The sequence below is a fragment of the Athalia rosae genome, chromosome 1, assembly GCF_917208135.1.
Source record: "Athalia rosae chromosome 1, iyAthRosa1.1, whole genome shotgun sequence".
NCBI lineage: Eukaryota > Metazoa > Arthropoda > Insecta > Hymenoptera > Athaliidae > Athalia > Athalia rosae.
The window spans coordinates 25,848,075-25,870,202 of NC_064026.1; the positions used below are offsets into that span (position 1 = coordinate 25,848,075).

General features: G+C 42.3%; 1 protein-coding gene across 5 annotated transcripts in view; it reads right to left on the bottom strand.

Moving 5' to 3' along the window:
• LOC105685148 overlaps positions 1-22,128 on the bottom strand; it is a 43,205-nt gene that overhangs the window by 4,317 nt on the left and 16,760 nt on the right. The window contains exon 1 of one of the 5 annotated variants that reach the window (XM_048648770.1): positions 16,877-16,967. The exons of 1 other annotated variant lie outside the window; for it this stretch is intronic. In XM_048648770.1, the coding sequence (XP_048504727.1) occupies positions 16,877-16,952 (76 nt within the window). In that variant the 5' untranslated portion in view covers positions 16,953-16,967. Of the gene's footprint in view, positions 1-3,587; positions 3,906-6,519; positions 6,913-11,597; positions 11,800-16,876; positions 16,968-22,128 lie in introns of those variants that run through there. 3 more of the 5 variants (XM_048648771.1, XM_012399003.3, XM_048648769.1) reach the window with 3 other exon arrangements.

Here is a 22,128-nt window from a genome sequence, read left to right on the forward strand (position 1 = left end):
GTTTACAGTTAAGCACACAGTAGTTGACAACTCGCGTTCAAACGAATGCTAGCTGTTAGTTGAAAAAAAATGTCACCTGTACATCCAATCGCATAATTCGGTAGAACGAAATATATCGAGTTATAAAAAACCACTTATCCGCAAGGCTGCATTATACATATGTATACGCGCATATGACACAAAATACGTACACCCACACGCACAACTGCAAAGTTTCCACGTGCGACAAATTAAATAATTTTCTGAAACTAAGATATATTTGTATAGGTATGCTCATACGTATACCACCATCTATGGTATATATATTCGAAAAACGAAAGTCCAACGAGTTGATCTTCTGATACTATTACTATATTATATGGCGTTGCTGCGCTTTCGTTCCTGCATAGATATAGTTCTGAATCTAGAATCGGACATTTCAGATTTCACCTAAAATTCGTACTCAATATTTCCCGATACAATTAAAGTATAAAGTAACATCGAGTTAAGGTGATACTCAATTTCTGTCAATTGCCATTTTACTTTATAGAATTTATTTTTTCATTTTCCTCTTGGAGCATAAGTTGAACGCGATTCTCGCAATAAACAAACCTGCACAAGACTCAAGGACATGTTTCTTAATATTACTTATTTCGTGCGCTATATATAACTATACGTACAATATACATGTATAACGGAGCATACCGCCGCGCCGGTGGGATTGAAAAAAATAAAATAAAATAAAATAAAACTCCGCTGGTATACGTTATAACTATAGTGGGGAAGATAGACTAACTAACGGAAATAGTCCGAGTACAGTAGCATAGTGCACGGCACAAACTATAGCGAGAGAGTACCTACAAAGACTCCAGTGCCTGCCTCTGCCTCTGCTCGCTTCGTGCTTGCCTATCGTCTAGGACAATTCAGCTCTCTCTCTCTCTCTCTCTCTCTCTCTCGCCATCTCTTTTTATCTGGGTATACGTGTATTTCTCCCCGTCATCTCATCTACCCGTTTGTTCGTTCGTATATATGCATCTGTCCGAGCCGAGAGAATAACCAAACGAAAAACGAGGGGGAGAGAGAGTCGTGGAAAAAATTCGGAACTTTGGAGATTTTTTCGAAAAAGAAAAATCTAAAGAAAAAGAAATAAATGTTGCACATTTTGTTGATTCCGCGGAAGGTTGTTCAGCCCGATGTACTATGCGAGTTGTTGAAACTTGGAAAAAAGATAAAGATAGGAGAGGAAAAAAAAAACGGAATTGATAATATTGCTAATTTATGCCGGCAAATTTCAGCAACGTAGCGATACGAGAAACAAGCTTAACGCTAGTTGTGACAGGCGAGAGAGACCACGTATCCGGTTGTATATAAAGTCATATGTATCAGCGTACACGTAAATTTGTCGTGTGTCCCGTTGGATTTTCTGTGTGATCTCAAATTCCGACTACACGCTATCTTAGTCCATATAAATATATATATATATATTAATGTATATAAAATTTATAACACGTCAGTCATTTAGTTGGTTAAGCCAGTTCCCTTGAGTTTTTCCTATACTCTCTATACGTTCGGCTTATGTATCCACAAGGAACTGCTCGGGGCAAGGACATCGGACAAGGCCGTATCTTTGGCGTATATAGTAATAATATCGCAAATTGCGAATAGTGGTCCACACGGTGTGGCGATTATTTTATCATCGTCGCTTAGTTTTTTTATTTGTTCATCGAGCGACTTTCTTCTTCGCCGTTCGTTTCTTCGTACGTATCCATTCGTTCGAATTTGTGAGCCATCGGCAGCGCAGCAGCGCAACGTATACACCGCGAGAGACGCATCGCGTTGCGCGGAGAATCCGCGGGCACCGACGTTCGCGCGTTCGTTCGCGGGGCATGGAATTTATAAAATTAGAAATTGAACGCTTACAATGCAGAACTCCCGACAACAACGACCGCGACGACGACGACGACGAGGAGCACTTGACTCGTCACATTATACGTGTACCTGTATACGTTTATATGCCTAGTAAGACTTGTTTCCATGTGGGACGCGGTACCGTTTGCGCGCACCGCTCCGACCCGTTATAAGTTTAGCTCGCGTATTTGATTGTCGCATCTACGGTATACACCACCTCTTTGCGTAAAAAATGTAACGCACTTGATTTTTTCTATTTTTTTTTTTCACGCGCACACGTGACGAAATGAAAATTTATCGCTATCGAATGTGCGAAACTTTATTATTGTGCGATTCAGATTTGGACGGTATACACATGCGAAAGTTCAAACGAAATTGAAAGATTTTTCTCTACTGTTTGTTGGATGTTTTTTTTTTTTTTCAACTCGGTAAATGAAGCCGTTTTTATCCCGCGGCTTGATCGTACGACGACACCGAGTATATGCGAGTCAGCGCAGTTGATGATGAATTTAGATTTTCACGACTACATTATAACGTAGAAATGCGAGCTCGATTACAACAAGTTTTCATTTTCGATCTATAGTATTGATTGAAACGTGAAGCCCCGCCACCAGCACTCGCCCACCCTAGAGTAAAACACCGACCCGCAGATATTCTAGTCAGGTAACGATTTGTCTTTTTGGGGGTACGGAAGGGGGGTGGCGGCGGCGTTGCGTTGCGTTGGTTAGAGAGAAACGAACGCGAGGGGTAGAAAGGGGGATGAAGAGTTCGTTCGTTGTACTCTATGCATGTACCAAAGGTAGGTACAGCAGCAGCAGCAGCGGCAGCAGCGGCAGAGGGAAATGAAACGAACGCGAGACAATCTCAAAATTCCATTAGAAACTATTTTCTTGATTTTCTTGATATTTAGAGAGCGGACTTGACTCGAGTAGAGTTGCAGACCCCGCTCTGCTGTTAAATAGGCCGTGACTATTCCGACGACTTTCTCCCGAGCCGCAATAAGCGAAGACTTCATTTTTTCCAACGTTTTTTATTATTATAATGTGCATATATATATATATATATGTATATGTATATATTCCATCGCAATTTTTTTTTTTCTTCTTCTTTTTCGTTACGTTCAAAACGAGAGATCCCTTCGAATCGTGTTAAATGCAGTGAATTCAATCAACCGATTATCGGTGAAAATGAAGCGCACTCAATTTGTTCGTTTGAAATTCCATTCGGCTGTATACGGTGCACAACATTTTTGGTAAACGACGACACGAGTGACCTCGACGCGATTAATTTCGGTTAACTTTTGCTAATTTCAACGTAATTGTAATGTATATAAATGACGTGGCGATGACCATCCATATAAATATATATAAGTGACGACAGAAAATGCCAAGATAAGGACAGCGTCCGGTGTACACAATATGTAATGAATAACGTCGTCATAAACAAGAAACGATACCTCGGATCTTTGTATTACCATATATGTACGTACAAAACCCATTTTCATCCCGTAGACCGTTGCACAAAAAAAAAAATAGATATAAATAAATAAATAATATCGTTGAAAACAATGAATGGTTGTGCACCGGCCCCTGTATACACGCACGAAGAAATGGAGAGTACATAAATGTGTGTGCACATAAAATAAATAAGAAATTAACTATTTTCGAATAAATATCAGAGTTTGAAAAATAATCCAGTACCTGCATCTTTTTCAATTCGGCTGGTATAAAGTCGGGGTAATAATTTTTTTTGCTTCAAGATACACACACGGTATACATATCGTTCCGTAAGCCAGGCTCGCATCAATACATGGCAATCATGCTAAGAGCAGATGTTAACCCCACCACCAACGACCACCTCAGTAGCCGCCTTTCGGCAGAGCTTCGATCACACACCAGCTTGGGAAGGTAGGTGCCGTGACGTCACGGCGACGTCGCGACTTTTCAGCTGTCGGTCGAGAGGGTATACCGAAACATCGTCGTCGGGTCGTTGTCGTCGTTGTCTGACGCGTTGTTTCGTGATCCGATTTTCTCGCTGTATTTTCTTATACTTCTCGCTAATTCGCATACACGTCGTACGCGAGTAGTAAAATGTCAGGAGATCGCGGTTCATGACGATAGAAAAAATTATCAATAACAAAAAAAAAAAAAATTCAACGTGGGAAATATGAAATACAGCATCGCAATGGATCCGAAAAAAATTAGTCCGAACAATCATAATTATCCGAGACTCACAGATAATGTAATATCATAGCGAAAATTCATTTGGAAAAACTAACTCTGGCCCGGCGTATTGCAACGTTTAATTATTCGATGTTTCTATAGGCGAAATATAACTTCGCACATTCCGTATGACGCATTTCTGAATAATGAATACATATTGGAAAATCCCTATTACATACATACGTATATGACAAGCGTCAGTTCATTAGGGATTCATTCGGTTTTACTGATACGATACGAACAACAATTCTTGAAAATATTGTCGCGATTATTAAACTAATCGATAAATGAATACAAAGAAGATACACGAACGATTTAGGTAACTAATAAAAACCTTTACGTTCTTTCGACGCACGTAAATAGGTATCTCGTTATTATTATTATAGGTGAGAAATTGCGATGATATTTTAATTTTAACCGAATCGTCACAGACCACTGCAGCGATAAGGAGATAAAGGTGAAGAAATGAAAGAGAGAAGTGTCATGCCTTGACGTTACGTACGTGTTTTTTCCGTACGTGTGTTAAATGTTTTCAAGGCATCCTACGCATTCCGGTGACGCCTGATCGTCGACAACGACGACGACGAACCAACTAACTAATCTCGCAAGTAATGTAAGTATACATACATGTATAAGAAAACCGAGTTGGTTCGGTATCGTACCGTCCCGTGTTGTACGTACGTACCTTCTTCTTACTCTCGTTGTGAGTTTGCGCTATTTTCGAAAGCAGATTCACCAAGGAATGAGATCAGTGCGTTAAATTTAAATATGGGCTTGAGTAGTGACCGAGTGTTGGAACCTCTAGCCTTCTAGTTGCTCGTAAGGCGCTGCCCACCAACCGCATTATGTATTATTACAGTGCACTCTGTTGCTCCGCAGTAGTTATAACAATCTGCAATAACATTGCGATACGACCGTATCAGCGCCGATGTTACTACGATTTACGCCAACAGCTGTCTGTAGTTTGGTTTTTCAACGTTTTTATTCATTTATTTATTTATTTATTTTTATTTTTTTTGCAAACAAAAGAGATTCGGGACCGCAGAAGGCGCGGAGACGCGTTAATAAACTTTGCATGCTACTAATCCCACGACCCACGAGGATAAGCTTCACTCGTTTGATTACTTTTAATCCCACGGTTATTCCACCGAAACTAGGTGTACGGTACACCACCACCGACCCTTTAGCGTACTGCCAAATTGTTATAATCGAAGTTATAAAGGATGCAGGTATGGGTAGGTCGTTACGAGTAGGAGAGTAAAGTAAAGTAAGCTGCAGTATTGCGCGATATTATAGTTGTAGATCGTTATATACCTGCGGGGATTTGCTTTCTCACTTTTCATACTTTCGTACGCGAATGCCAGAAAAAGTTAAAAGATGAACAACAACAAAAAAAAAAAAACACCACAAATAAATAAATACGCGAGTAGTATAGTACAAAATTGTAATCTTGTGGTACTCTGTTGTACAGTGTGCATGCACGGATATAGCGTTTTACACACGCGCGTGCATTAAAAGTATACCAACATACATATATGTATACGTATATGTATGTACATGCACATATCATTCCTCCGCTGCCTTTCAACTTTCACATTTTTGTTACTATAGCTCGGTCTGAACTTTTTGCACTTGCGACATAAATCGTCTCAAAAGTAAATCGTATTGCACACTTAGGAATTTATCTCCATGCCTGCAGAGTGGTGAATGGTGACGAGTAGGAGTTTATAATATAGACCACCACCGGGTAAAAAGATATACTTAGGTATAAGTGGTATTGTAACCTAGACACCAGAGCAGATATCTCTGCGGTCGTTACGGAGTGTTTAGAAAATGAATAATATTGAGCAGAGAAAAAAAAAAAAGGGGGGGGGGGGGGAGGGGGGGTAAAAAAATAAAGCGGCGGGGGTCGAGGGGCCGAAGTTCTAGACAAATTGCATGAAAATTGATTACCTGTGATAAATATAAAGTTATTTTTACACGGTTATTTTTATCGCTTGTTGACGTTGCGCCTCGCGAGTCCGTGATACGAAGAATGAACTGTCGCGCGGCTTCATAGGTATGGAGGAGCGTAATGCGTTTTGCGAAGGATTTTGTATTCGTCAGGCCGTAAAGGCGAGTTGGCAAACCAGAGAAAGAACGATTAATAAAATTGCACCACGCAGATCAGCGAAAGCGATCACGACGTTGGGAATACATTTAAAAATATATAAAAAATATTATATATATGTATATATATATATATACATGTATAATTTTGAAAGATTATAGCGAGTACGTAATCAAGATAATTCCCTATAAATCAAGATTGCCTAACATCACGATATATATGTAATATATATATATATGTATGCGTGTACATATGTATACGTACATGTGTATTAACGTGACGTAAGTGAAATTTCTTTACCTCAAGTACTCGGCCGAAGTTGATAGCTGTGTTTAATTGAGTTTCACAGATGCAGTCGAGATATATAAACACTTGCTTTGTCCTCCGTGTGTATTATACGGTTTGTGAAATAAAGTCTGTATTTTGTTTTGTTTTTTTTTTTTGTTCGATTATGTTTTTTGATCCCCTTTCTTCTGGTTTATTTCTCTTTTCATCGAATATGTTCAAACGAAATAAGAACGAACTAATGATGTCATCACTTGTCACACTATTCTTGCCACATAATACGCGCTCTCGTTCGAGTCGTTTAGATATAATAATGGTTTTAATTAATTTACTTTAAACGAAGCCAGTAGTAGCGGGTAGCAGTGGCAGTAACAGCAGCAGTTCGGACGGGATCGACCGAACTTAACCGAGGACAGATTGCGACTGACTGTGGTGCTGCGATGATGCGATAGCCCCCGCCGAACCACTACGTCAGAGTTGTAAGTTTCCCCTTAAGCGCGGGTTTCCCCCACTTTGTCCTTTCAAACAATTGCCTTTTTCTCAAGAACGCTCAAGGATTAACGTTTAAAATTCTAGCGAATCGTTGACCGTGCATCGAGTGAAATTACGTGAAATAGAAGAAAGAATAGGACGAATTCGTACAAACAATATAAACCTCGCATCCCGATCCTCGTTGGTGGCGGGGGTTTGATGGTGACTTTTCAAACTTTTCTTCAATCCATATTCAGCGCAACTGCCACATGTCACCCGTCCCCGGTCTCGTACCCTCTCCTCTCTCCGGAATGTCGGTGGAAAAAATAATTAACAACGCCGCGGCCTTAAGAGATGAAAAGTCAAGATTTTGAACTCGGATAAGCAACAGCTCGGCGAATATATCCATAAAATTTCATCTCTCCGCAAAAAACGGTACAGCTCCTGTCATTTATTTTACCTAAAGAAGAAAAAAGCTCCTTGCTCCCCTCGCGTCCTTGTCACGCGCACTCGCTCGCCATCACCGTTCGTCCTTCTCCAATCCACATGTACTCGCAGGCAGCCTTTTGTTCTCGCCTCCAAACCTTTCTTCCTCCTCGTTCCGAACGGTTTCATATTTAACCGTCTCACTCGTGGACGCGTGTGCTTCTAGATGGTATATATATATATATACATCGGTATACGTATATATATATATATATATATATATATATGCCTCTCCTCGTTCTCGATCTGCCTGCTTATTAACCAGAGAGCAAGCTAATCAGTTTTCGCCAGAGTTGCTCTGGCTGGTTGAACTAAAATACGTTTTATACAGCAATAGTTATACGGTGGTACTTATACACAAGGTGAATTCCGACGATATTATATACAATTTTTAAAACTGCACTATACGCCTAAGAGTAATCGGAATCGACTAGCTTCGCTTGAAGTTTTTAAACACGTAGCACAGATTTCTAGTAGTAGAAGATGCGTATCGCTTGTATAATATACAATAAAGAAATGCTTCACGGGTGTATACGTATGTCCGTATACACATGTGAAACGCAGAGTATATATATATATGCGAATATGAGGCGGAGGTGGATGACCGAGATATGTTATAGCCTAGACTAGACGAAATCTGTTCGATTATTGTAATTCTTTTAAATGAACGCGATACGTAGTTTTACCTATCTATACCGGGTGCGGGTGTAACAATATATCTATCGATCTGATTTCGACTGGAGTTTGCTGTTCCTGCCGTTGGTTGGTGGTGGTGCGTATAAGGTATATAAGGTATACCGTATGAGTTTCGTGAATGCTGGAAAACATGTCTCATGCCCTCCTCCATTGGCTATTACTCGTCGCGACCCTCGTAGATGTCAGACTCCCCTCCACTTTCGACGACGCACTCTCTCGCTATCGTTCTCCCCCTCCCCCCTCCCCCCCACCCCCTCCCCCTCTCTCCCTCCCTCAGGCCCCGCAAACCCACGTCTTTGTCTTCGTCTCTCCCTCTCTCTCTCTTTTCATCGACGACTTCAAAGGTTCTCAATGAAGTTTAATAGTCATAGAGATTCGTTTATAAATAGACGGATAATTTCTCTTTCAATCTATATACCATGCACACCGCATCCCCGAAATTTTATTTCATGGAGATCGATTGATTTGTTGTTCTTCTCTTTCCTCTTTTCTCCTAATATATATATTACGGATAGATAGACGTAGTAATTTCATCTGAGAATGGTCTATTTATCCCATGGTTTATCATCTGTTCGATTGTATAGTTCGCTCGCGTTATTTCATAACGACGTAAATATTGATGAAATTATTTTACGCAGAAACGTCATTTTTCACGAGCGAACTTAATCGCGTTGACTCACACGTGTAGGCATTATATATACTTCGACAATTATTTCTCTCTTATATTTTTCGCGTAAAAAGTCAACAGTTTCGGATTTCAGATGTGGAAAAAAAAAATTGAAAATTTTCGTTACATCAATTACGTCGTTTCATTGTCGATGCGGTGAAATCAAAAATAGCTCTAATAATATTAATCGAATTATGAAATACAAGTTTCTGTTCTTATTCTTACTGCAAACGCACCAGAAATGGAAAAAAGGAAGTAGACCAACATTGCGAATAGGTGTACGCGTTATTATCGCAAGAGTTGCTAATTTTTCAACCCGAATACAAATTAATATTGTTGGTGCGTGGTTGAGAGAAGGTAAACGACGTGTATACGAAATAACTCGGTGCAGTTCGAATAATGTAGGTTAAACGCAAGAGAAATTGTTGAGAGAATTAATACAAAACTGACATATTACGTACTCGTACAATTTAAATAAAAGAGGCTTGTTAACGGATTCTTTTGCTTGGACGGATTATTCATGCGTCAGATAGCAGATACGGGGGGGGGGGGGGGGGGGGGGGGGGGAGGAGGAGGGTTCGGGGATACAGTGATTCTCAGTTGAATTTCGAATGTCTCGTATCCGTCATAACGAACGCCACTTCCGTCCGCTTTTCAATTTCAAAACAGAAACAAGTAGCTCGGGTATTTAGTCGCGGGTACGTGCGACCCCGTCCCCAAAGTGTCGGCTCTTAAATACCTGTTCGAAGGGGCGCAGGGGATTTTTGAAGTTTCGGCGATTTTCCAGTTGAGGTGTCAAGATGGCGGGCGATGCCTACGTGACACGAGTGTATCGGGGGTCAGGCGCGGCGCGCGCTCTTAGGGTACACACCATGTGTTTCGCTCTATTGCCAGTATTTTCAGAGAGTCACGCGACAAATTTTTCACTCCACAAGGAAACGTCGGCTCTGTATACGTGCACGTGTCGTACGTTTTCACACACGTACGACACGTCGTATTTTAAATATTGAAGGAAAAAAAAATAAATAACAAATAAATAAATAAACAGATGTATGGATTATAGACAAATCCTGTGTGTAAGCGTTAGAGTATGTATATGGTACACGCTTTCGCAAAAATTCTGCAAATAATCAACGTTTGCATGTGGAAAAAAATGTAGGAAAAACCTATTTTACGGTGAAAAGGGTGAAATCGTAACTTGACGGGGTAAACGGGGGGGGGGGGGGAGGACGATGATTATCTCGATTGTATCAACCCCTCGCGTATAAGTAGGTTTACACGTCGCTGTTCGAACGATATGCGGGGACAGATTTCTCGTAGAAATTAACGAGTGAAATTAATAGATCGTGCCGCCTCGATGCACCGTGCGTAAGTAGGCGCACGGCGTAAAAGTTGCGTACGTAAGCGAAGTCTTCGTGAAGTCCGGCGTTTAAGTTCTCTCTGCAACTGTCGAACTCTTACGTACGTTTGGTAGAAAAACCTATAGCGCGTCGTAAGACTAAAATAGTAAAAATAATACCGTTGCTAATTATAGAAGAAACTGCACCAGCGTACCGCTAAAAGCAGCAACAGTTTAAATGCCAAGGACCGCGCGTGTAGCTTTACGGGTTATTTCAGCTGATTTGGGTTATATACCGGTAGTTCATATGCGACAATCATCTGTATAATATACCGTTGTGCAGCGTTGAGCGCGGCACTTACGCAGGGTGCAGTCTCTCATTACGGGAACAGTAAAAAGGGGTTGTTATATCCTCGGAATTCTAGAAATCTAACCATCGCCCGATCAATGAGTTCGATTCCTTTGATCCGGACTTTGCGCAAAACTTTGTTTACCCTTCGAAGCGAAAAATATTATTACAATATGAATTACGTGGAACCCGTGTTAACGAGGTATATGTATAATAATAATTTTCTCTGTGTATCGGTGTACGTAGGAGGGGTTAAGGGTACAATGAAAACAATGTATTCGGATGAGTAATCCTGGTAGGAGTCAATGTGTAGGTAGGTACAATGTGGGAAAAGAGTCCGAGCAGTTACGTCCTTAGTCATACCTAGGGAATTTGAACCCTCGCTTAGGTATGCCAAGGCAGAAGCGCGCATAGAAGTTGGACAGGTCGGTCGATGTTCGAGTATTAGTATACCTGCATCGGGGGATATATGTATATATGTATATGTATACACGACGTACGCACGGGCGTTATATTTGTAAAAACTTTACCAACGCGTAAAAACGATGAGAGAAATTTTTGGTTGAGCGTCGCGTTTCGAGTTCGTCGTTCGAAAACGCATCCATATCGTTAAAATAAAGACGAGTACGAACATCGCGGCGCACGACGGAGGAGCCTTCGTTATATTGAAAATGGGTCTGAGAGGCGTCTTGAAAAGGTCACTAATCGGCCTACAATGATAAATCTCCAAGCTTATCTTATCGTAAAAAGAATGCATCGCTCGAATAACTCGCGCCATGTTACGATTTCACCCGAGTAGTATACCTCGTGTGTATATGTATATGGTAACTAAAACCATATCACGCATTATATGCGTTAACTTACTATACTATATTTACACCGCAATCGAAAACTATCGTAGTCACACGTATATTGTACCGACCCGACGACGCAAGTCCTCTCGCTCGTCGTCGGTCTGGAACGCTCCCCTCCCTCACGGTTCCACAAGGGGTTGGTTACCGTCGCCGATGGGTTGGCGGGGATCTTCGGCCAACTCCATTCTACATATAACAAGGCTATACGTATCGCTGTACATACATACGTACCCACATATAGAGAGCCATACACGGCGCGAGAAGGGCGTTCGCCCCGTTTTCTCCCCATATCGTCCCGTGCCCTCTTTATCCCTTGTTCCCGCGTGGCTCAAGGTTTCGTTCGGTCCTTTAAAAATTTCCAGCGGATCTTTCGCAGCCGTTTCTTTCTCTCCTCCTCTATATTTTCTCTCTCATTCTCCTCCGCCTCCCTCTCCGATTCTTTATTCTTTTTCTCTTCAGTTTTGATTCACTTCTGGCTGCGGTGGTTCCTCCCGCTCTCCCGCTCTCCCGCAGCACCCGTACAATAATTTTCGTTTGACCCTGTCCAAACGAATGACGTTATACTCGGTAGACCGAGTCTGTCTGACCGAATTTACCTGCGGGCGGCTGCAGGCCGCATCCTTCGGAGGATCCCTACCGGGCGCGTCGCGCGCATTAGTAAGGACTGCGGCGATATTTGGAAAATAATGGATAAGCTACGCCTAGTTCTGTTGCAGGAAACCGAAACCGAAGCGAGCAACTCCGGTCGCCCGGTAACAACTCTAGACGCCTCTCTATATGTGCGCATCATGTATGTATGTATGTATGTATGTGCTCTAGCCGCTAGAGCTTTGCGTGTAAACGCGCGCGGACGGAAGTGATTAGAGTTTAAGGGGGCGCTTCTAATCGATGCCCGAAGGAGAGTGTACACTGTACGCGTCTGCCGGTGTACTCTCTGGATGTACGTACGTGTACGCCTAATACTAATACACACCGGTATCCGTACTCGCGTGCGTCCTCATATTGTATAACACACGGCGATGGGGTATTTATTATACGTATATAATATAACGTCGTCGTTCACCAAAAGTGAGAGAGAAACCATTGTGTATATCGGTGCACCGCAGTGTAGAACTTGATGTTATAATCTAACCGATATTATTATCAACGTATATCAACAACGAGCTTCTAAAACTGCGATAAGAGTACGGATTGATCGTGTGTGTATGTATAATATTCAACATTCGCGCATTTCTACAACTACGTATGCATAACCACATCGAAACCATATCGATTAGGCTCGATTACAATTTTCCGATGCACAATAAAATTGCGATTACGTTCTCCAACAAAATTTCAAATTTACCACGCGGATACGATAGCTAATTGTGCGGTCGATTTACGAGTATTCGTATTACTGTATACCGGGTACTAAATACAATTATCCTCACTCAATCGCATGGTATGACGTACGCGTATATGATATATAGGCGAAATACGCAGAAGACATTTCGACGTGCAGTTGACGTGTTATATACACCGAAGGAGTGTTGGTCGGGTTTTGAATAATTTTATAATTTAGTGACAAGTGTCGACCGACGTGACAACAACCATGGCTCGTATTATCCGGTATACCCGTAATATATATATATACCTATAGGTCGCTCGAAAGCTGTGCGACTCGGGGCGCGTGCGTATTTGTAATCCCGCGTAATGGACACGAGACGGAAGGAGAAAGACAACGAGAAGGAGATATGCATTCGCCTTCCAAATCGCCACAATATTTATTTAATACAAAGATTGCGCATTCGTATACATATCTGTATATATAGGTATATGAGAGGAAGCATAACAAATTTTTCGAAACACGCGCAGCGTCGTTTTTTTCAAAATAAATTTCATCTCCTTGTTTTTGTTATTGCACCGGTGAAAAAAATTGCGCCTTAAAAAAGATGGTCGTTAACCGTGCCATCGACGTGCGTAATTTTAGAAAACCGACGAAATTTAAACCTCGCCGACCTGTGTAATATTTCGTATTTATCGGACTTCGAACGCCGTCGAGTTCGCGAAAGAAGAGTGATATTTTATTTCGACTCATCAGGTGCCGATAACTGTCGGAGAAAATTTGTTATCAACTTCCAAGGAATGCCCATTTTTCTTTCAATTTTCAAACGTTCCGAACACGACTCTATTGAATCGTTAATAATTATCCTCTCGCTTTTTTTCGTTGATAAGGATAATAATACGAAAGCGATAATAATTATACTCATAATAATGATGTTGATAATTCTGATACAGCATGTATGCATGCAACGACGGTGAACGTGACGACTTCGAAGCTGTTCCACAGCCAACATAACAGCTGAGAGGTGTGATGACGTCACAACCATCTCGGAAACACTCGGAATACTTCGTATAAAGTCGTGTGAATGTTGTACGCGATTCTGGTTTACGATATTTTAAAGCTCCTGCGAGTACAAATTCATCGCTTCTACCGTGCTCAGCGCGAGCTCTTTATGCGGAAAAATTGCGTGCCAACCTATAGCGACTCTGGACGGAAGGGAAATATCAGAACGTTTCAAAGGGAACAACAATTACACGTCGAGAGAGAGAGAGAGAGAAAAAAAAATAAATCAAATTACACTATACGATGAAACGAAGTGGAGAATGATTCGCAAACTAGACGACGCTCGAATCTATCCCGCGCGCTGAAAACAAAGAAAAACGAGAGATGAAGAAGAATCTTGAAAAAAGAAAAAAAAAAGAAACGAATCGCAGTCATCTAGCGGTTAGCGTCGGGAGCTTCGTTACTAACGGGCTATATGCCCACTTAACTTTGTTTAAGATTGAGCTAATGTTCGAGCGATAAGATCCAATATCAACGTTGTTTCGTATGCGTAGGCTTAGCGAGTTTGATTCCGACAGTTTCCAGCGATATCTCGCGATGTAAATAACGTCGAAATCGAACTCGCTGGTGTACGTAGTTAGATTTATGCCGTACACGATGAGCTAGCCGAAGAGAATAAGGTAAGATACAAACGCGTGGCAACACCGATTTAGAAATAGTCTCTTCGGCAAACGGTGTGGCTGACGTCACGGACTCGAGTAGGGAAAGGAGGAAGAGGAGGTTTGGGACAAAGGGAGAAGAGAGGTAGCGCGGAGGAGGTTCGATGGTAGGAAAAGTGAAGAGAAATTGTACGTCGTGCGCGCGGATAACCGTGCCGAAAACGTCGAGCTCACTTGCAAGGGAACTACTATGTCCTCCCAAGTTTTGACGTCGCCCGCATTTTCCGGACGACTATGGATTAATATTTCAACTGTCATTCCATTCTGCAGTGCGCACGGTATTCACATGCCTACCTGTACCATTCCTAACATCCACGGGTACATTATATGTATATATATATATATACCTTTATAGTAATAAATTGGTATTCTATATAGTCCCATAGAGGCGCGAAAAGGACATGATGAAATATTGAAAGAAAATAGAAAAATAATCAAGAAATGAAACATGTTACACGAGGAAAATTTTTTCATTCCTACCACACGGTGGATATTGTACGACGAAATGACATCAAGGATCATGAACCGGAATTGCCTGATTCACAAGGAAGTGAACCAGATCAAAACCATCAAAATTACGTTAATGATTGAACACACGTAAATGGTGCCTATAGTGCCTATTTGGAAACATTTAAGACTTTCGTTTTACCGGAAGGATGCGAGCTTAAAGAGAATTGCCAGAAATTGAATTTTCGAATCCCCTTGGATTCGGTAAAACCGATTTTTAGGGAATCGCTTCCGTTGGCAGTACGAAAGGTTGGAATTCGTCGAAATTGCTGAAAAATTTCGAGACGAGATCGAACATCCGGCTGACGCAATTTTCTATAGCTCGTCGATCAGAGCTTGACTTTTGAGGGATACGCCCTTATCACAGCGCGTATGCAACGGTCCAGAACCGAAAGTGTCGGTTGCGTCCTTCTGGTTCTCGGCGCTCGATATCCCGAGGCAGCTTGTTCGTCGACGAGGTTGATAATCAAACGTTTTTAGAACGTGCATAGCGCGGTACTGCCGTGACGCGTTTGACGTCACGACTATCCCACTATACAACCTACTATAGCACGGCCAGCGACATGTCCGCCGGTAACGGTTGCCACAACACTCCGCTGGTTTTTCACGGTATTCGAATCGGTAAAAAATGGTCGTCTATAAGGCAAGATGGGAAAGTCGCGTAAGACGCAAATATAATAGTCAATTTTATGGGAAGAGATTTTAGAGCGCGGAATTTGGTCATTTGCTAATCGACCGTATACGGCTACCCGCGTATATACCTCGTCTTTTTTACGGCATACCGATAATTAGAGAACAAGTAGTAGAAGTATAGGCAATGCATTACAGGTATACGTACCTTTCACGTATTATGCAACGCGATCGACAAAGCGCGTGTCTATGAGATATGCTGGACGTTGTCATTTCGACCTTGACTCGCCGCTGAAGCACCCGACGGGCTTTTTCGTCGTACATTAGCCGAGTACAGTATAATATATCCGCGTGTATATTTACAAGGCGTTACGCAACGAGCGAGTTTATCAGGCATTTTTCAACGATAACTCTCAGCCGCCCGCGGATCGTCGCAATTTCGTAAAACCTCCCGTTCGACTGCAGGGAACCGCGGATGCTGAGACGAATCTTGAAAAACCCTCGCATTCTGAACCGGCTGCGTTCATACCGCTTTCGCATTATAACTACACACGGACACCTCGCGATCTGACTTCCGTTATATTTACTTCGGCAATATCGTCGAGCTTCGAATCGATCCACATCTGGCGTTTCGTCAACGCTGCAATCTAATCTTGCGAGTCGAAAACTTGAATGAAAAATTGCCAGATCATTTCCTACATTTCACCATATGCTCAGAAACTTATCGCTATCTCGTACATGTATCGATTCGTGAAAATTTTTAAGATAAATTTTTACGCACCGCGCGCGGTACTCTGCCCGTACAATAGATTATACATTCTTCATATTTTACTGCTGTATATTCGAAAACCCCGTGTAACGTTCTCTTCCGACGAGTCCGTAGAAGAGTGGACACAACATGTGTTCCCGAAGCCCTTCAAAACTCCCCATAAAACGTGGAAAGGTTAATCCTAATTCTCTGCGGAATCAAGGAGACCCGGGGCGCACCGACTTCCGTCATTACTTTCATGGGGAAAAGCAGTTTTTTTTTTCAAAAACAAAAAAAAAACAAAAAAACTTTGCAACAAACTCCGCGTCGTTACACACACCGCGGTCGTTCGCGGCCAGTCGTCGTCGTCGTATATTTGAATACAAATATACCTTCGGAATATCCGAACCCTGAATATATATCCGCGTGTGTCAGGCGTTAAGACGCTTTCACACGGCGTTTATGGTACTTTAAATGGAGGTCCTTACCGATATCCTGTGCGATCGCCGATCTTTAGGATCGAGAGGGTCAACGCCGCCCTCGTTACCAAGCAATATACATACTTATATACAAAGCGTACCTTGTATACCTGAGGGACGCGACGCAGCCGGTGCATACACACAGGGGCAACTATTCCAATATACGAGGACACGCATCCTGCATCCATATCCGTATATCAGCGGACACTACGTATACGTTCACAGCTTCAGCTCATACACCTCTATACGCACAAATCCTTGAGTATATAGTTCAGCGGCAGCAGCAACAGCGGGAGCGACGGTGTCCACATAATGCACACATATACAGGACATTCCACATCGACTCGATCAGCTTCTGATCCTGGAACGATTTTATTTTCAAACTGAAATTCGGCCTACACCTCGGAGACCCCGATTTTCGGTAACCGGTGAATTTCACTATCAATTCTGTTCGTTTGGCAAAAAGAAAAGAATTATGTCAAAGCATTTAGGACCGAAGGGATGTAGATTGATGTAAGTTACACATCTGAGTAATTTCAGTCTCAGGACTCCGTCGAAGTCCAATAAATTTTGGAATGGTTGCTCACCGGACGATCCAAGGGGAAGCGAGTGATTTTTTGAATTTTTCTTAAAAAAAGAAACCAAGAACGAGGGTAGGGAGAATCTGGTCCAGTTGCTACGGAATGCCCTATATATATAAATTTGAAATTCACGGGGACATGCGACGGATAGCGACGTAGTTACGCGCACCTATACAAATACTCATTGAACGTGTACGGTGCGAGCTGTACCGTGGCACAGCGTGCGATGCGATGTCATGGCATGGCATGGCATGGCATGCCGCGCCAAAGGCCACCTGGTCGAGCTGCAGGCAGCACCGGGGCGACGGCCCTTGTGCGTTGAGCATCGTTGTTCACACCGTCGACGCCGCATCACAACCAGACGTTCGGTAGTGCGCCGGCGCGCGCGCCAAGTGTCTATACCGGGTGATACGTAGTAGCCGCTGAGGACTCCTCCGTCGCATCCGTTCGCGTATTGTCTGTGTACTCGGAATTATACGAAGGCGGGAAATACCGAGACCGGAACACCGAGGAGTGTGTAGAGTCTACCCGCGAGCCGCTCGCCCGATCGGATTAATCGCGTGAAACGTTTTTGGATCGCGCGGTATGGATTTCGAGGAACGTTTAACGTATTTACTCATGTATATCGCAGTCGATCTTCGCTGTCCGTTCACTCGGCGATCCCTTTTCTTTCTTCTCCTCTCTGCAGGTTTTAAGGGCGAGACAATCGTCGTCGTTTCGCACGTACACTTTTGACTATTTACATTGTCCGATAATGATGATACTGGAGGTTCGCGCGACCCAGTTGAAAAGATAAGATAAAAAGGTATCGCCCGTGATCATCATCGGTGGATTCGAGGTACAGTGGTCTCTCTACGCATCGTGAGAGGATAAATCTTGTTGCGAAGATTCTAGACGATGCGATTCTTTTTTTTTTTTTTTTTGACTATATCTTGCATGAATTTCTTCAAGAATTTCTTCAAGGTGGAGAAAAAACCGATACCGATGTGTAACCTATCGCGACTCTGGAGCGCTAGTTTAAACGATACCAACTGACATCTGGAACGTAAGTTCGTACTTCGGATCGTTTGAATCCGGTTTCTAGACTCGCGGTGAAAAAAAAAAAATAAAAAAATAAAAAAAAAAGGAAAAAAGTAACGAAAAAGGCCGAAGAAAAAAATCTCGATTAGCGAGAAAATAGTAGATTTCAACATTTTTATGTCAAACCGGTCTAATGTACAGACGATTTATTCGGTGTGAAGGTACCTTGCCACGGAGGATAGAAGCGTCGACGACGTTTCTCAGTTTTAAACTGCTATGCGACCACTTTATATAGGTATAGCGCACCGTACACACGTATTCCGCAGAGCTTTCGACCGCGCGCGGTTGTTCTGGTGTAGCATTATACGCTCACCGGCGCTAAAAATTCTGAGATCACCGGCCGCGCGCACCGATTTCAGTTTTTCCTTTTCTCTTTTTCTAGGTCTCTCTGTATGCGTGCAACGCGGCACACAATTCCGCACGCGTATACGGACGCGTACGACGAGCGCGAGTGTGTTGGATCCGCCCGATGATCCGATGCACCAAATAATACCCCGGAGCAACACCCGAGCCGGGGGAAGGAGGGGGCCAGTTATGTTCATTTCAGCCCGATCACGAGAGCTCGAATACCGTCGCGTGGATTTTGAAAATCCCGAAAATTGTTCGCCCCGTGTTATATGCGAGACGAACGGGGAAGTCGGACTCGCGTCAAGAACGAAGAGAAAAAATGAAAAATGAAAAAAAATTAGCGCAGTCCGAGTTAATAGTTCATGGTTAATTAGAAAAGTACGTTATGGTGAAAAACTTGAAAATTCTTCACCGTGTAAACTTTGAACTTCCCAGAGTTATCTGTGATATAAAAAACTAGTTATAAAAATTCGTTGATGATATTCCCCGCATCTCTGCAATAAAAAACGACTGTCGCAAATAAGGACTTAAGCGTACCTATATACGACATTCCGTACATTATGTACAGCATGTACACGGTTATTCGGATAGATAAAGAATCACTTGTGCATATATACGGGTATGTCTTACACATCTATGTGAACAAATAAATAAATAAATACACCTACATACACCTCGTTATTCGTATATAAGTCTCTCTGTACAGATGAGAGGTGTACCTAGGTATGCACACACCTATTAAAATTGTTCTATTTTACGTTTATTTTAGTGTCACGGTCACTCGCAGGTCTGTTGGCACAGACATCGACCTGCCCCTCCTATGGTATAGGTATACACGCGTATATATGCGTACCTGTAACACGACGAACTTGCTTAGCCAAAGCTGGGCCAACAATACCAAAATTTAATAAAAGCGATAATGCGTGCTCGCGTGCGCCCTCGAACGGCGTAACTTTCGTGGTACGTACCTACCTACCTATATACGTATCCGAGGTGCACGCATTATATACACGTACCTACACCTAAGAATGAGTTTACGTTGCGTGCGACCCGCGACCGTACGGCGTATATACGGTGCGTGCGGAGCGTCTCTTTTAAATCTTTCACAGGGCGTCTAGATGTACAATACGGGTATAACCGCACACCGTCGCGTCGGGCTGCTGCGGAGGCCAACACGCGTCCGTGCTCGATATCGATTCACCTTAATAAGTTTCGACGATGCGATATACGAAGAACCACCAAAAAAAGTCCGACACGAGACAACAAATGAAAATTTCCCATACGATTATATCGCGACTCGACGACCTTTCGGCGAAAAATGAGGATCGATACACTCCTGCGAATAATTCGCCCACGCGCGTTTACGAATTAACCGTATATATACAAAAAAAAAAAAAAAAAAAAAAGAGCGCGAAAAAGAAAAACCAACAGACAAAAAAAAAAGATCTCACCATTTTTCGCGAAAAATAAAACTTTCGAAGCCCCGTCGAGCGACCTCCAAATATTTTTTGCCCGTCTAGCGAACCCTTGCACGTCGTTTTATTTTTCTCCTGTACATCGAAGCACTGATTTTTGCGGTTCAATTTGAAATTCGAAGATCTACAAGTGCAAGGCTATACGCAACGATGATAAGGGTATACAAATTCTTATTGTAATACGCGACTTGCGTTGACGCGCAATTTTTCACCCCTTTTTTTCTTTTTCCTTTTGTTTTTGTTTTCTTTTTTCTCCACTCCACACCGAATCCGAGTAAAAAGAAATAAAAGTGAAAACCTTCGGAGATAAGACGCGGAGGGGAGACAAGGTGCAACGTCGAGAGTATATATCGGCTCGGTTTCACTAGTTATATCCTTATAAGAGCGCCGCCGCTGCTGCTGCTGCAGTTTTCACCGGCTATAACACATAATTTCCAGATTTCAGATGATTTTTCTACACGTTTTCAAACGGTTTCTGCCCTGAGGCCGTTCCGTGTCATCTACACCGTGTACGCGTACCACGGCGTATTCTCCTATCCATCTACCTGTGTCTACACAGATGTAGGTTGAAATCAATAACCAACCGACTTATCGTATATTTTTGACATCGCGATATAGAGTAGCACAAATAACTTGTGTATATATATAACACCGATACATACCGTTGTACACACTGTACTATAAATCAGCCGATTATCTAATCTATATTAAATTACCTTCGTATATCGTACGTACAGTGGATGATCTATGTCGGATGTAAATCCTTATATAGTTACACCTTCCACTTTGCACAAAATATTCGCGTGCGATTTATCGGAGAATATATATGTATACGATACACATGCATACGAGAGCACGTCAGTCGGGATAATTATCGGTGAAAAATCTTATAAATATTATATCACTTGTCTATCTAGTCAATACGATAATGGCGATAATGAGAAGATCTATCAAGGTGTACATACGTACCCAACCATACACAAATCTGATACGACAATCGTTGAGAAATTATCGATTTTGGTTTTCTTTATTTTTTGTTGATTAGAATTGTAACCGGTGCAGACGCTATGTCACCAGCTACACTGTGTTAACACGCGTGCATGTGAACACAGGTGTACAAATATGGACATAGATTTAAAGTTATATATATATATACACCTGATTTTGTATTGATATGTCACAAAGTGAATCGCTCACTCAATTTACGCAATTTCTTCGTTAATTGTTCCATGTGTCATTTCCTTACAAACCGTATATATGTATACACTAACATACGTGTACATGGGTACGCGCGTTATATATACATATATATATTTGAGTATTTCCCCGGTTACATAGCGCGGTACGCATATACATATACGTAAAACCTTTGTTGCGTCGCCCGTATTTTTCGAGCGATTCACTCTGGCCGCGTGGGTATAACTAGTACCTGGTATACGTGTGTACACGGCGGTAGGTGCGTGTGCACGTGTATACACACCGGTGTATATCCCTCCATACCAGTGCAGAATCCGCCCCTTACATCGCACAGATCGATGCCGCTTAAATCACTAAAGGTCTCGACACACAGCTCACTTTCCAAAACTCCGCTAGCGCTCGGTTCGTCGGTTTCAAATCGATTTATCCTCAAGAGATATTTTAACGTCGTATTTAATGCCAAAAACTCCGTAATAAATATTATACGTATACGTATGTACACGAGTGCAAGTATAACGTAGGTTTACGTGTGTCGCGTACGTTACGTAATATACGAATGATATTATCCGCAAAGCGCGAAAATTTTCGCCCAGGTGTAACGCGCGCGTGTCAAACTAGAAGCGAAATAGAAGAGAATCTGAGGAGGAAAGAAAAGCAAATGCACGCAGATAT